Raw genomic sequence first — 14,502 nt, forward strand, 5'->3', positions numbered from 1 at the left:
GCCTAGTTTCTTGGAACAGGGTAACCTCTGGGCAAGCCAGACCAATCAAGGTAGCTATGGCAGCCGGTCAAGACTAGGTCTCAGGAGGGGTGAGGGTGACTGAAGGACCTCAATGAGCACACAGAGCAAGGACACTTACACATTACTCCCAGACAGGTGTATGTATCAAAAATATAAACACATTTGTTACAAGGCCTTTGTAACTCAACACATAGTAAAAGAATCACAGCAACACTACTAAACCAATACAAGATATATACAAGACCATTGGGGTCTAAAGGGTTAACAGCACAAAATATGTCTACAACCTAGAAGGGAAGGAAACAGGCAGTGCAGGTAGTCTTTAGTCCCCTTCAACATCAAACACACACCTAAGAGGCAGTGCAAGCCCTAGGAAGAGGGGAGCCTTGTGCTCAATAGTACATGCAATGCCAGTGCACACGGTTGTTCCAATTGGCAAAACGGGGTCTCTAGCAGCTCAGGAACGTCTGTGAGGCGATGAAGAATAGATTCTCACTATTCAGGGAGGACCTCCACTAGAAGACAGAGGCAGTTCCAAGGTTCGGTAATAGTATGCTAGTTCGCACTAGCAGTGGAAAGGAGAGGGACCCCCAGGGGCCACTCGTGCGTAAAAATGGATGAGGCGCTCAGTGCCACCGGTTAGGGTTACTCACCGTCCTCCGGACCAAGCTACGCCAGTCGAGTCCACTGCGGTTGCAGGTTCAAATGCGACAAAAAGGACGTCTCTGCGGCTTTCAGTTCCGAAGATAAAGCGATGATTCCTAAATGGGATAGTGGCGATTTCTCCACTCCTGATTGGGGGGGGGGGGGGGGGGGATCAGGCCAGTTTCACTGCAGCAGGCTTTAGGGGCAAGAGCGTCACAAATGCAGCGTGAGAACTCCAGAGATCGACATGGTATGGGTGTTATTGGCCTCCTCTTATACAAAGTTTACGCCAAAACAGAGAAGACCCAATGGGAGATCTGCTCACAAACACACACTCCATTTGTGGACCAATCACAGACCACGGTGGTCCCAGGCATTCACAGCACTCCAGACTCTCTGGCACCCAGGAGGTGTATTGGGCACAGACACCCCAGCCCACATCCTGGAGGCACACACACAAGGCATACAGAAGCCAGCGAAAGCTTGGCGTTTCGCAGGAAACTGCCTGACCAAATAAGGATTGACCCGGGTCGGCTCGACCTGGGGAAGGCAAAGGGGAAAGATGGCCAAAGGACAGCACAAAGAACCTCGTGGCATGGCCATTTTGGAGCCAGGCTACCTATTCATGCCAAACGCAGTAATTGTGGTCTAAATGACAGGAAAGGGTTAAAATGATATGAAAAGATAAGCTGCCACCAGCCCTGTCCATGACACATCTGCACATCTCCTAAATAAAGTCCTACGAGAGTATCTAGGGCCGTTGTAAATGACAGAGACCCAAGTGCACTGTATTGGAAGGTACATTGTGCACTTGTTACATGTTGCAGAAAAGTTGCAACATTGGAAAAGGACTAAGAGAAACAGTATAGCAGTACGGACTGTCTTAAGGGCATGTCAGTTTCCCCATTAAAAGTGAGCGAAAGCCCAGAAGAGAGCAGCTGAAGGCTGTGCATCTCTGGCAAAGTCAGTCTATGGTGTTTAAACAGCAGCAAAAAGTTTGGGGGTGTATAACTGGAGGGAAAATTACATATAAAATGAAATCTTTCCTAATATCGTGTTATTGTGACATGTCACTTTAAATGGCCAAACCAACAGGAGTACTTTCTTACATAGGAGTGCTGGCATTCATAGGCAGAGCCAGCTTTGTGCCTAGTGCCAGTAAAGCTACTATAAAAAACATCCCAAAGTGAACAGGAGTATGTTCTTAAATGGGAAACATAGCTTATGTTGGAGGAGCCAGCATGGAAATGTATGGGCACCGCCAGCATGACTTTATTTTACACTGGCATATATTGAAGGAACCAGCATGACAAAGCATTGGGAAATGTGCTTGTGCACTTTTGGTGACTTGCATGCATTGTACTTTTTTTTCATAAGTTACCCTACACCCTCCAAACCCGATTGCAAACTGTCTGGCCTTTTAATGCACCATTTTAACCCATTATTTAAAAATAATTCTCATGGGAGGGGGGGAAGAATCCCCCCGGACCTGTTTTCATTAGTATGTCCCACCTCGCTATGCTTGGTCGAAATCGCATACTTGTTGCAAATATTTACACCCTCCAATAAAACAACTCAACCACCACGGGTGGCTGGTATATTTGGGGACCAAGCACCACCCACTTCTTTCTACGCTAGGTGAAACATTTAAGCTTTGATTAAAAACATGTACTTCAAATCTAGCTGTGCTTTTTGCATTTTGGTTTTAAATCAAATCTAGCTGTGTTTTGCATTTTAGTTGAAAGTCAAATTTAGCTGTGCTTTTTGCATTTTAGTTGAAAGTCAAATCTAGCTGTACTTTTTGCATTTCGGTTTAGGATCAATCTAGTTGTGTTTTTGCAAACTTGCTGTGCGCTTTGCTTGTACCGAGTGCTCCTCTGTCACCTGCTGTCCCAGTGACTGCTCCATACTGTTCTACTTGTTCTTCTCTTACTCGCTGTCTCCCCCCTCTCTCTCTACTCCCCTATGGCGCTTTCTGTTTCTTCCATCTTCTCCAACTGCGGGGTCAGATCCCCAGTTACAACTACTTTGACACTTAGTCTTTCGGATTGGTTAATTAAAATTTGGCCCCGATTTGAAAAAGGCTTTGAGCGAGCCGAAACATGTTATCACTCATGGGCTTAACATTATCATTTAATGTGTGACAATACAACACAATTAAATGGACGTTGAACTTGTGGCGCTGAGTCCTGGATTTTTTCATTTTTCTACTGTACATGTGGTGACCGTTAGGCTTTACCACCGTCTGAGTCCAGAGACCTGCGAAACCCATCCTCTTTATTCATAGATGGAACTATAATAACATCAGTCTCTTCATTGTCTAACAATTGGGATTATAAGGTGTCGCCCTATAGAGCAGCTTTCTTCAAAGCCAGATTTCACATACCTCTGATTTGTACCCCTCCCCGGAAGGCCTTTAAGGCTGGCAACCCTTTTCATATTGCCACTCTAAATTCTCGCTCTACTGTCAAACACTCCTCTGACATCTGCCTCCTCCTGGAAGAACTTGACCTCAATGTCCTCGGTCTCACCGAGACATGGTTCACGGCCAGCTATGCCACAAGCCTGGACACTTTCCTCTCTGATGGCTACAAGATCCTTCCTGCACCCAGATGCAACTGGTCTGGAGGGGTCTAGCCCTGATCTCCCCTGAGTGGATTCCTACCTCTATCCTTCCCACGCAGACCTACTCCTCTTTCAAAGGCATTGTCTGCAGGCTTTGTCTCTCTCCTGGCCACTCTCTTACCGTGGCCATTATCCATCGGCCTCCTGGTCAGATCACCTCCTTTCTCTCAGAGAGGGCGGACCTCTCCTGCTCCCTCGTGGCCTCAACGACTCACCTCCTCCTCCTTGGTGACCTCAATATCCATCTAGACTCTCCCTGTTCCTCCTCTCTACTCTTCTGTGACCTCTCTGATTCCCTCTCCCTTTCTATCCTCCCCTGTGGCCCGACTCACTCTGCAGGGCACACGCTCGATGTTTTGATCTCCGACCTCCCCTCTACATCCCTCTGACCACTCCTCTCTCCCTCTCTACCTCCAGGCCAAGCCATCCCCAACACTGCCAACTACCTTCTTGGGCATCCGTCCCATGAAGCCTTTGTCAGTTGAGGCTTTCGCCGCCACCTTCTCCCCCCCTCCCCTCCGGCACCGGCTGACTCATACCTTGACACAGCCCTTTCCATGCTCTACTCTATCTCTGACACGCTTGATGCTCTTGCCCCCGTCATGAGGATCCGTTTAAAGCCCAAAGCCAAGTGCAATTCTTGGTACGACGTTGACCTAGCTACCCTCAAACATAAGTGCAGGTTGGCTCAGAGGAAATGGAGGGCTTCTTTTTCATCCTCTGGCAAACTGGCCTGCCGCCTCCTCCAAAGGCAATACCGACTCTGTCCATACTAAAAAGAGAGCAGGCATCCAAGCCTGTGTCTTTGCGGCATCTAAGAACTCAGCCGAACTCTTCAAAATCTGCAAGGAGCTGGCCAACCCTGCTGCAGTCTACCTCTCCCATCGTCTCCCAGCCCCTTTGCAGGGCCCTCGTCTCTCACTTCATCTCAAAAACCCAGGACATCCTTTCCATCCTCTCTTCTCCTCCCCCTAGGCCTCCGCCTTCTGCGAATGCTACCCTCCTGCAGCCGTCCCCGCACCCTCATCTCTTCTTTCCCCCTTTTCTCCTCTGATGAGATCTCTAGACAAGTCCGACCTATGAAAGTCTTGTCAAAACAGGTTGTTCCCTGTTCCTCCAAAACCATCAAGGACCACATTGACACCCTTGCTCCTGCCATGGCTGATTTCTGCAACCTCTCCTTTGCCTCGGGAGCCTTCCCCTCTGAGGCACTCTCTTGTGCACCCTCTTCTCAAAAAACCAACAGTGGACCCTTCTTGCCTGGCAAACTATCGCTGATCTCCATCATTCCCTTCCTGGGCAAACTTCTGGAAAAGCTGGCCATCTCGCAGCTTAACCTTCATTCTGTTGGCTGTCTCCACAACCATTAGTCTGGCTTTAGAGCTGCCCAGAAGCATGGAAACTGCTCTCCTAAACATCCGTGAAGATCTGATCTCCAACCTTCACTCAAACATCCCCTCTGTACTCATCCTACTCAGTCTCTCTTCTGCCTTCGACACGGTCAACCATACCATCCTGTTCAACAGTCTCTGTGACAATCTGGGTATCACTGATCAGGCTCTGGTCTGGCTGACTGCTTTCCTCTCTGATCGACCCTCCAAGGTCTAACTTAACTTGGGTCCTTCCTTTCCTCTAGCTCCCTCTCTACCTCTGGTGTTCCCCAGCGGTCTAACCTTTCACCCTCTCTTTTCAACCAATACCTGGCAACTCTTGCCCATCGCATTGCCAATTTCAGCTCAAATGTTCAGTGCTATGCGGATGAAAACTCATTTTCAGGCTTCCCACGGCCACCTCTTAAACCTTCTCTCATCTCTTATTGCTTGTCTGCTATTCAGGAGTGGTGTGCCGCTAATGATTTCTGCCTGAATGCCAGCAAGACTGAGATCCTCCTTATCGGCACACCTGAACCCTCCTTTCCTGTCACTCTCTGGCCGGTCTCCCTTGGCCCTCCCACTACCTGCGAGGCTAAGAACCACGGGGTCATCTTCGACTCCACGCTTTTCTTTTCTGCCCACATCTCGGATGTCTCTAAAAAGTCAAACTTCCAACTGCACCTCCTCAGAGGTATTCTGCCTTTCCTCTCCTTCCCCCAGAAGCTCACTGTCTCGAGCCCTGGTTCTCTCTAGGTTGAATTACTGCAACAGCCTCTTTCTAAATCTACCTGCTTCTACTCTATGCCCCTTGCAACTCAAGCCCTGGGATCGTATCTCTCAAGCCCTGAAATCTCTTCATTGGCTCCCAATGGCTGCAAGGATTAAATTCAAGAACCTTTGCATTGTCCACAAGGCTTTCTGGGGACTGGGTCCAAAATACCTTCAACTATCCCTCCTTAAACACTTTCCCTCTCAAGCTCTTCACTCCTCCAACTCCCTCAGGGTCAGTCGTTTGTCAAAGAAACAAGCTGGGGGTAGATCTCCGTCTTCGGCTGGGGCCTTAGCCTCCCTGCCACCCTCAAACTTGAGGAGAATCATCTCTGGTTCCGGAAGCACCATAAGATCTTCCTCTTTGCTCCTGCCTTCGCTTCTCTTCTCCCCTGTTGATAATTTTTGCTTTGGCATCGTGCACCTGGTTACCCTCTGATTTCGGGCACAGGTACTTGCTCACCCTGCCACCCACCCACACTGCCTCCTGGCAACCCTTACACTTGGGTCTGCATCTGTAACCCAACAGTCCCCCGCCCTTTTTTCTGCAATTATCAGACACCCCCTGTCTGCACCTTAAACCTAGCACTTGCCACTTGCTGGCTGCACTTCCACTTTGTTGTTGTTACTTTCCCTTGCTTTGCACCTTCCACTTTTCCCCCCTCCCTCCTGCAGTTCCCTCTCCCCTGCACTTGCACGTTCTCAATGTCACTAGGCCTAGTAAGATTGTTGTTTTTATTCTCCTTTGTTCCCCTCCCTGCCTCGTTGTGCTCTGAAACCCTTGTGTATGAGCGTGATACAAATAAAATATCAATATCTTGCACTTGGAGTAGTGCATGCCCCTGCAGCAGCATAATTTTCATGGACATTGCACACACGTGGTGGTCCATGCCACAGATAACGAGTACCTCTGTGTCCATTGATCTATAGACGTTTCATACACTAGCTGTAGCCTGTGTTAGAGATTTCGGTTACCCTTTACAAGTGCTGCATTATGTATGTTTTACATATATGCCACACGTCAAATCTGGAAAATGACATTACCCAAATGTGTAATCGTGGACAAATCACCCCTCCCTCTGCGCCTAGGTTCTTATATCTGGCTGAAATGAAAGGGCCTAGAAACAAGTGTTAATATTAACGCTGGATTCTCCAATTGATGAATGCCATATTCAGGAACGTCATTTCACCAAAAGGCCAGGGCTGGCAGAAGTGACATCACATGACCCTTGACCTCTGATTACATCACAGCAAGGGATGTCATTTGTAAACGCACCTGAAGGTCCTGTGCCACCACTTCCCGTGATGTCACTGGGGGTGGGGTCAAATGACATCACTTCATGTGCTGTCAAGGGTCATGTGATGTCACTTCTACCAGCCCTGGCATTTTGCTGAAATGATGTTCCTGAATATGGCATTCATCAATTGGAGAACCCAGCATTAATGTATGTATTTTGCTCAGTGCCACCTGTCGTCTTGTATATATTTTTGAGTGCTTATCCACCACGTGGCTAGTGTCAAAATTAAAGTTTGCACCTCATGTGTTTAGCCGTTGTGACTGCCTGATCAGCGAAAGTGATCAAAAGAAGCGTTTGGTTACTGTAAGGAAACGAACCAATGCATCATTGTGCTTAAACCTCGTTGCTGGTTTGTGTGACTTTTTAAGCGATTTGTTTGGGAGCCACCTTCCTCCCCATTTAAGTTGTGCTCTGTCCATATAACATACATAAACATGCCCTCTTTTAATTGACCTATTTTGCCCTGTATCTCCAAGCGTTTTGTGAGGAAACCGAAAACAGGTACGCTGGAACTGTTTGCACAACTTGTGTGCAAATATTAACACAGCCACAGTATGGAGTCACAAACGTCCCAGCATTTAAGAGGTTAATTAAAGACTAGTATTCCCAACTAATGGACTAATCACTCGATTTGAGAGTACAGGAATTACATCTAAAATTTAAAAAAAGAAAAACCAGTTATACTGCTTACATTTTGGCTGGCTACCTCCCTGCATCATGGTCTAGCAGTATTGCAAGTCAATGGGGAGCTAATTGAGAGATGCTGAAACACCCAAATTAGTGTTCCTATTTACAGAATCCTTCGAAAGGACTTCCCTGGATAAATTGCATTTTACATTATGAGCAACAAGTGTAATAATACAAGATTTGACTTTTTTCCCCATAAAATATCAAATTCAAACACTGCTGAGCCCCTGGTAAAGACCCACTGAAATGAACAATTAGCATCAACATAGCATAATACCTTGTTCTACCATGAACGTATTTTACGCATTCGACTCAATCAAAATAAACTCAAGGATATTTAGAGTTAATGATTCTTCATGCGGTTGAATTGACCGGCAGTTGATATTTATAAAGATATTGTTGTCAAAATATTAGTGAGATAAAAACATTGGCTATCCAGATGTCAAGTTCACCACAACTTGAATTTTTAGATTCACAAGTACGGAAACGATCTGCCTCTTTTTTGTGGATCTGAAATTGTGCTGCCAGTAAAGCCTTATTCCCGACTCTGTCAAACTACCTGACCTTCCTAACACTTAGTCTGCATCAGTGATTGAATTTGGTCTTCTCCTTCATTTATGGAATACATAGGTTTTGAATAATTTGTGCATGCACATAACTCAGACCTCTTACATGGGACTATATGGGGACGTTCACATTTTTCCTCCTTTCTCTCTGGTGAAGTGTTCAATCTTCATCTAGCAAGGTGCTGATTATTAAGAGTCTTGAAATTGTAAAACTGAAAGCGGCATCAACAGTTTGAGCCTAAGATGTTTCATAAAGCCAATTTCCCTGTAATCCTCGATTTTATCACAACCATACAACCAATATATACAAAGAAACCTGGTTAGAAGTGTTACCTTGTAATTAAGAAGCCGTGAAAATGTCAAGCCATCCTCTGCTCGACTATCCACTTCATAGATGCTGTCTCGTACTTTGACATATTCCTTTAACTCAACCTGAAATTATAAACCATCAACCCCGGTGAAACACATACTTACATGGAGCACAAAGGCATAAATAGGCAGTCTTCTATCACGATATATATGCAGTAACAGTATTATGACTAAGTCCCATGTTAGAGGTTAGATTAGAGTGGGACTGGGGTGAACCTGGGGACTGCCATCCACTCTGTGATGTCAGCCCCCAGACTGCGTATCTGGCAAATCCCTCAAGTACCCTAGTTGATCCCTAGCCCAGTTTGTTTCCCCAGCCCTGTTGGCCCTAACATGCCATGCTGGCATGGGAATAGGTAATCAAATAAGAATCCGTTGTTTACCTACCCAGTTAGCACTAATATTTCTTGGGGCGGGGGGGGGGGGGGTTAGGGGGTTGCCATTCCACTGACAGCACAGCAAAGTTGTGAATGCGTCAAGCGGATGGTTGGGCCACCATTGCCAGCATCCGTGAACTTTCCCACCTGCATGGGAATACGTGGTTCACAACTAGACAACAGCCTAGCGAAAGCTACTCGGACAGCGGGCCTTGTGCTGTCTCACAGGTGCAGAACCTAGCACATCAGAACATTAAACCCTTTCAAGAATATCGAATGCATGAAAATCAAGACCGTACCTCCAACAGTAGAGTCACATGCCCACAAACTAAACTCAAATGGCAGATGGATCATTTATCACATCTCTCTGCTGGACTCTAGTTTTTACTATCAAGTTCCAATTCCTGGTTATTTCTCTTGGTCATTTTTGAAGATAAATACACATTAAATTAATGTATTAAATTCCTTCTCATGTATTAGTCTGCCAACACGTGCTTCACTCTCCAAAAGATTTTCCAAGTCAATTACAAAAAGTAGCTAGATTTTCAATGCCATTGTGGTTCTAGAATACTATCAGCATTCCAGTTATAATTCATCAGTATGGTTTAAGTTACTTACCTGTAACTATTGTTCTCCAGCATGGGTCTGGCATGGATTCACATGCTCGTGAATTTTCCCAGTCAGGCTGGGAATCCGCAGTAAAAGAAAAAACGGTTTCACTTTAAAACTGCATTTCTCAAGTAAATCAATCACTGTCCTCTTGGTCATACTACCCCCATCCAATAACAGTCCTCTCCCTAAGCTCCACCCCTAGTGGCCATCCTCAGATTTGGTAAGTATGTAAAGTGGCTGTAGAAACCAAGAAGAGCCACAGAGGGGAAGGAGGAAGGATTTGCATGGGAATCCATGGCAGACCCATGTTGGAGAACAATTGTTACAGATAAGTAACAAACATTCTACAGCATGGGGTGTGGCATGGATTGACATGCTCATGAATAACGATTACACAGCAGTACATATACACAACCACAGGGGTGGCAAGGCTCAAGAGAAGCAATAAACACTCACCTCTGGAACAGACTCGCCGAAGGTGTGCGTGGACCTCCACGTAGCAGCCCCCTGCAGATGTCGAGCAGGGGCACACCAGAGAGCAACAGTGTCATAGCTGCGTTGGCTCTGGTGGAGTGGGCTCTCGGAAGGCCTGCTAGCCGGTCGATGACAGTGCATGTTGCAGCCAGAGAGCCACCTGGAGATGGAAGCCTTCGACAAGGCCTTTCCCCGATTTACAGATCCAAAGTGGACAAACAACTGAGAAGTCTTCCGAAAATACTGCACACGTGCCATGTACGATTTCAAATCACGAGCAATGTCCAGCGCATGCAAGGCCCTTTCCGCCGCCGACAGATTCAGAAAGAAGACAGGTAACACCAAAGGTTTGTTGAGGTAGAATTCAGATGGTACCTTTTGCATAAAAGGTGGGGTGTGTACGCAGTACCACCCTTGAAGCAGGGAAAGATCAATAAGGCTGCTTGCAAGACGGGGCCTGAATCTCCACGAGCCGCCTGGACGAGGTAATGGCTTGAGGAAAGCCACGAGGAAAGCGGTCTTCCACGAGAGAAACTTGAGCGGAGCCCGATCTAGAGGTCCGAACGGTGCTCCCTTGAGCTTAGTTAGCACAACGTTGAGCTCTGAAGTTGGGGCAGGAGCCTTAACCGGCGGGAAGGGCCGGAACTGAAGAGACCCTTGAGGAACTCCTTGACAAGCCTGTGAGACCACAGCGACGGACTGCCCGGAGGCCGGGTGTACTTGGATAGGGCGGTGAGATGCACCTTGATGCTTGAGCCAGTCCAGCTTTTGCTAAGAAAATAAAGTATGGTAGAAGTTATGGGGTAATCTTCTGAGTCAGGTACCACACAGAGAAGTGTCTCCATTTATGTCCGAAGCACTTCAATGTTAATGGTGCTCCGGCCCAGGCCAGGATGTCCTTACATTCGGTGGGTAAAGCATAACCTCCAAACTCTAGGGCTGCAGAAGCCATGCCCTCAGGTTCAGAGACTCCAGGTGGTGCTGCAGAATCGCCCCCACACACCTTCTCTGGCGAGGTCTGGCGGGGCCACTGACAGCATAGCAAGTCTGGATACCAGATTTGCCTCGCCACGCTGGGGCGACTAGTATCATCCTGCAGTGGCACTGTCCGAGTGTGTTGAGCACAAGTAAGAGGGGGGGAAGCGTTTATAGGAACAGTCTCTCCCACAGGAATGAGAAAGTGCCCTCCCAATAAGCTCCTCGGTTGAGGGAACTTGCTGGCAAACCTCTGACACTTGGTGTTCGCCGCCGTTGTGAAGAGATTGAACTGGGGTTGACCCCATTTGTCGAACATTATATTCACCTGGTCCTGGCGAAGCTCCCACTCATGGCAAGAATGCAGTTCCTTGCTGGGTGAGTCTGCAATGGTGTTTGTGACTCCCGCCAGGTGAAACGGAATGAGGAACATGCCTTGAGGAATGGCCCACTGACAAGTCCTGGGCCTCAGAGTGCTCAAGACCGGGTCTCCTACCCCTTGTTTCTGGAAGTAGAACATGGTTGTGGTGTTGTCCGTGAAGATCCTCACCACCTTGTCCTTCATTGATGGCATAAAACGACAGAACACGGACCGAAGATCCAGGACAATGATGTGCAGGTCTCTTTCCTCTGGCTGCCAGAGGCCTCTGGTGTGTAACTGTTCAGTGTGGGCTCCCCAACCCTCTAGAGAGACGTCCATGGTGACATCTCCTGGTAAGGAGGAACCTGAACCACAGCTCCCTGGATGAGGTGCAGCCGAACGCAACACCACTGAATCGCCAATCGGAAATCTTCGTTGAGGGCGATCTTGTCCGTAAAGTTCCCTGACACTTGCATCCACCTGGCATCCAGGAACTCCTGGAGAGGTCTCATGCGCAATCGTCAAACAAGGTTGATGCAGGAGGACAACATGCCCAGAAGCAAATTGACAGACCGCACCGTCGCTGCCTGGGCTGAAGACAAGCGCTGCACCTTGCCGTGTATGGGTTTCACCCTCGCCTCCGAGGGGGATGCCAAGCATATTACCGTGTTGAGTTGCGCGTCCAGAAATAGAGCGTCCTGAGATGGCTTCAAGCAAGACTGCAGATAGTTTATGGTGAACCAGCAGAAGTACAAATTTGGCAGTGCGTTCGGTTGCCTGAGATAGTGAGCGGGAATGCACCTGCAAGTCGTCTAGGTAGGTGTATATGTGGATGCCTTGCAGAAGACAATGTGCCGCAACTGGGACCAGGCACTTCGTGAACACCCTCAGGACCGACTTCAGGAAGAGCCTTTAACTGGTAGTGCTGATCCTGAACTACGAATCACAGGAACTTGCGGTGCTTCTTGTGAATAGGGATGTGGAAGTAGGCGTCCTCCAGGTCCAATGACGTCAGAAAATCTCCTTGTTCCAGCTGACCGGACACGTGCTGCAACGTGACCATCCAGAACTTTTGGGACTTTCAGTACTTGTTGAGACAACGTAGGTCCAGAATTGGCCTCCAAACCCCCTGTCTTTTGTCAAACTAGAAAGTATCTGTAATATAATCTGGAGCCCCAGAGACGCTGGGGGACGGGCTCTATCACCCCTTTCCATAACATGGACTGCAGAATCTGTGGCCCGTGTAGTACTTGCCGCTGAATCGGAGGGATATGAGGACACCTGCGTTGGAACTCCAAGGTGTGCCCCTGTCCAAGAGCGTCCAGCACCCATCTGCCCGTGGTGATCTTTTCCCACATGCTGACAAACCTCGTCAGCTGGCCTCCCATTGGGGTGTGTAAGTGGGGGCCCACAGCCGTCCCCATGTCGGTCTTTATTGCCAGCAAAGACTCTTTCCAGCTTTAAACGCAACTTGAAAACCCACCTTTTTGAATGAAATTGAACACTACTGTGTTTACCTGCCCACGTATTACCCCCTGATCAGTCTTAGCGCTCTCATGCCTCAGGGCTTCTTGTTTCAGCGCTATAGAAATGAATTAAATAAACTCGATCTCCTTTCCACAGAGGTTCTCCCTGTTGAACGGCATATCCAACCCCTTAGTCTGAACTTCCTGGCGGAAATTTGTAGCCTTCAAGCAACCTTGACGGTGTCGACACACTCCGTTCCCCATCTGGCAAAAATCTGTTTATGCAAGGTCTACTGCCACTGTGATGGCATGATCCACAACTTTCCCTTCCCGAAAGAGTTCCAGTGCCTCAACCATCTTGTCTTCGAGCAGGCAGGAAGTCCTGGATAGGGCCCAGCTTGTAGCAGAGTTCCCAGTCATAATGGCACAAAATTAGGGCGTTCGCTGCCTTGATGGTAGAGTGTCACGACCCTCAGCCCTGAGCCCCACTGGCCAGGGAGAATCAGGACTCTGATTGCTTATAGGGCCTGGCAGCCACCCCTCGGGCCCTCTTGGGGCCAGTCCTGGCGCCTTCGGCACCAGGCTCATATTCAAAGATAAACATCTGCTAGTGGAACTACTTTTTGGGGACTTTAACTCAACATGGAGGCGTTGACATAGCTTGATTCCCAGAACCAAGCTATGCTGTATAGTGTTTTGGGTGTGGCAGCCTAGGGACTACTTTACCTTGACTACTTGGCTGTGGCTATATAAACCACACCCGAGCAGGACTACACGCTTCGCATTACTCTGCAGCTAGCAGCGTGACGCTCACCGTGTCCAGCTTACTCGAGCCGGGAAGAATCCAGAACCTGCAGAAAGACAAAGAACACCATTAGCCTAAGCATTTTACCTGCTACCTCCATCCCTCCTTGCTCGCAGCTCCGTTGGGTCGCGCTTCGCCCGGATCAAAGGACCTGAAAAAAGGGAGAAAGACATCATAAACGGAGATAATAGAGACATTTACTCACGGATTGCTTAAAAATCTTACCTGGCTGATTGCCCTTTGGGCGGCACTGCTCCGGAAATTCCACACACCCTGGATCACACCGTGACCTACGAAAAAGGAGAAAAGGTCAGTGAAGTCAAGACTTTGCAGCGCCGCTCGCAGCGCTTACTTACCGCTTCACAGCTCTACTGTGCGCCATCATTTACCGGCGAGGCCAAGCATAGCCAGTTCGCCACACGGGTGCTCTGCACATCTAAAGGGAAAGGAAAAAAGACATTGTTAAACTGAGAAAGGCATGCAAGGACAATAACGCAACAATCTGCAATAAGACCTACATGAAAGACATTATTCGGGCCGGTGACAGTGAAGTAACTTGACCGCTCTCGCCACGAAGAACAACGCGCCCCTACCCAGAAAGCAGGACAGAGAGCTTGCCAACTTGTACAACAAGGTGAGAAGAGGTCCCAGGAGGAGGGGGCTGAAGTCAAATGGGAGGTGGGGAGGAGCTACATTGGAAGTCCAGTTCTAAACATAGTTCCTCCCTGTAATTCCAGGCGGAGCTTCCATCGAGAACCACACCAGGTCATCACTGATCAGGGTACCAGCGACCAACGGGCTGGGTGGCGTCCCCGTGGATACCAGGTGAGCGTAACATAGAGGCTGCCATGTAAATTATCCTCTTGCACATCGCATCCAGCTTCTTTACGGGTTCGCTGAGAGTTTCCTAGCTGCGGCCGAGACCACCGAATCCGGCGAGGGCTGAGGCACCTGGGAGCTGAATCGGGCAACCTGTACTTCTTTTCCGATCTTTCCCGCTTGGTCGGGCCGCACTTGGAATTTTCACTAGGGCTAGGCCATCCTCCCAGATGTCACCCATGAAGGGAATGGACATGATGG

The 14,502-nt window shown here is 48.4% G+C and overlaps 1 protein-coding gene across 4 annotated transcripts in view; it reads right to left on the reverse strand.

The window, feature by feature from the left end:
* HELQ (helicase, POLQ like) overlaps positions 1–14,502 on the reverse strand; it is a 938,511-nt gene that overhangs the window by 671,445 nt on the left and 252,564 nt on the right. For all 4 annotated transcript variants that reach the window (XM_069630384.1, XM_069630383.1, XM_069630386.1 and 1 more), the window contains one exon: positions 8,317–8,415. In XM_069630384.1, the coding sequence (XP_069486485.1) occupies positions 8,317–8,415 (99 nt within the window). The remainder of the gene's footprint in view (positions 1–8,316; positions 8,416–14,502) is intronic.

This window comes from Ambystoma mexicanum, chromosome 6q, assembly GCF_040938575.1.
Source record: "Ambystoma mexicanum isolate Mex_15411 chromosome 6q, UKY_AmexF1_1, whole genome shotgun sequence".
Classification (NCBI taxonomy): Eukaryota; Metazoa; Chordata; class Amphibia; order Caudata; family Ambystomatidae; genus Ambystoma; species Ambystoma mexicanum.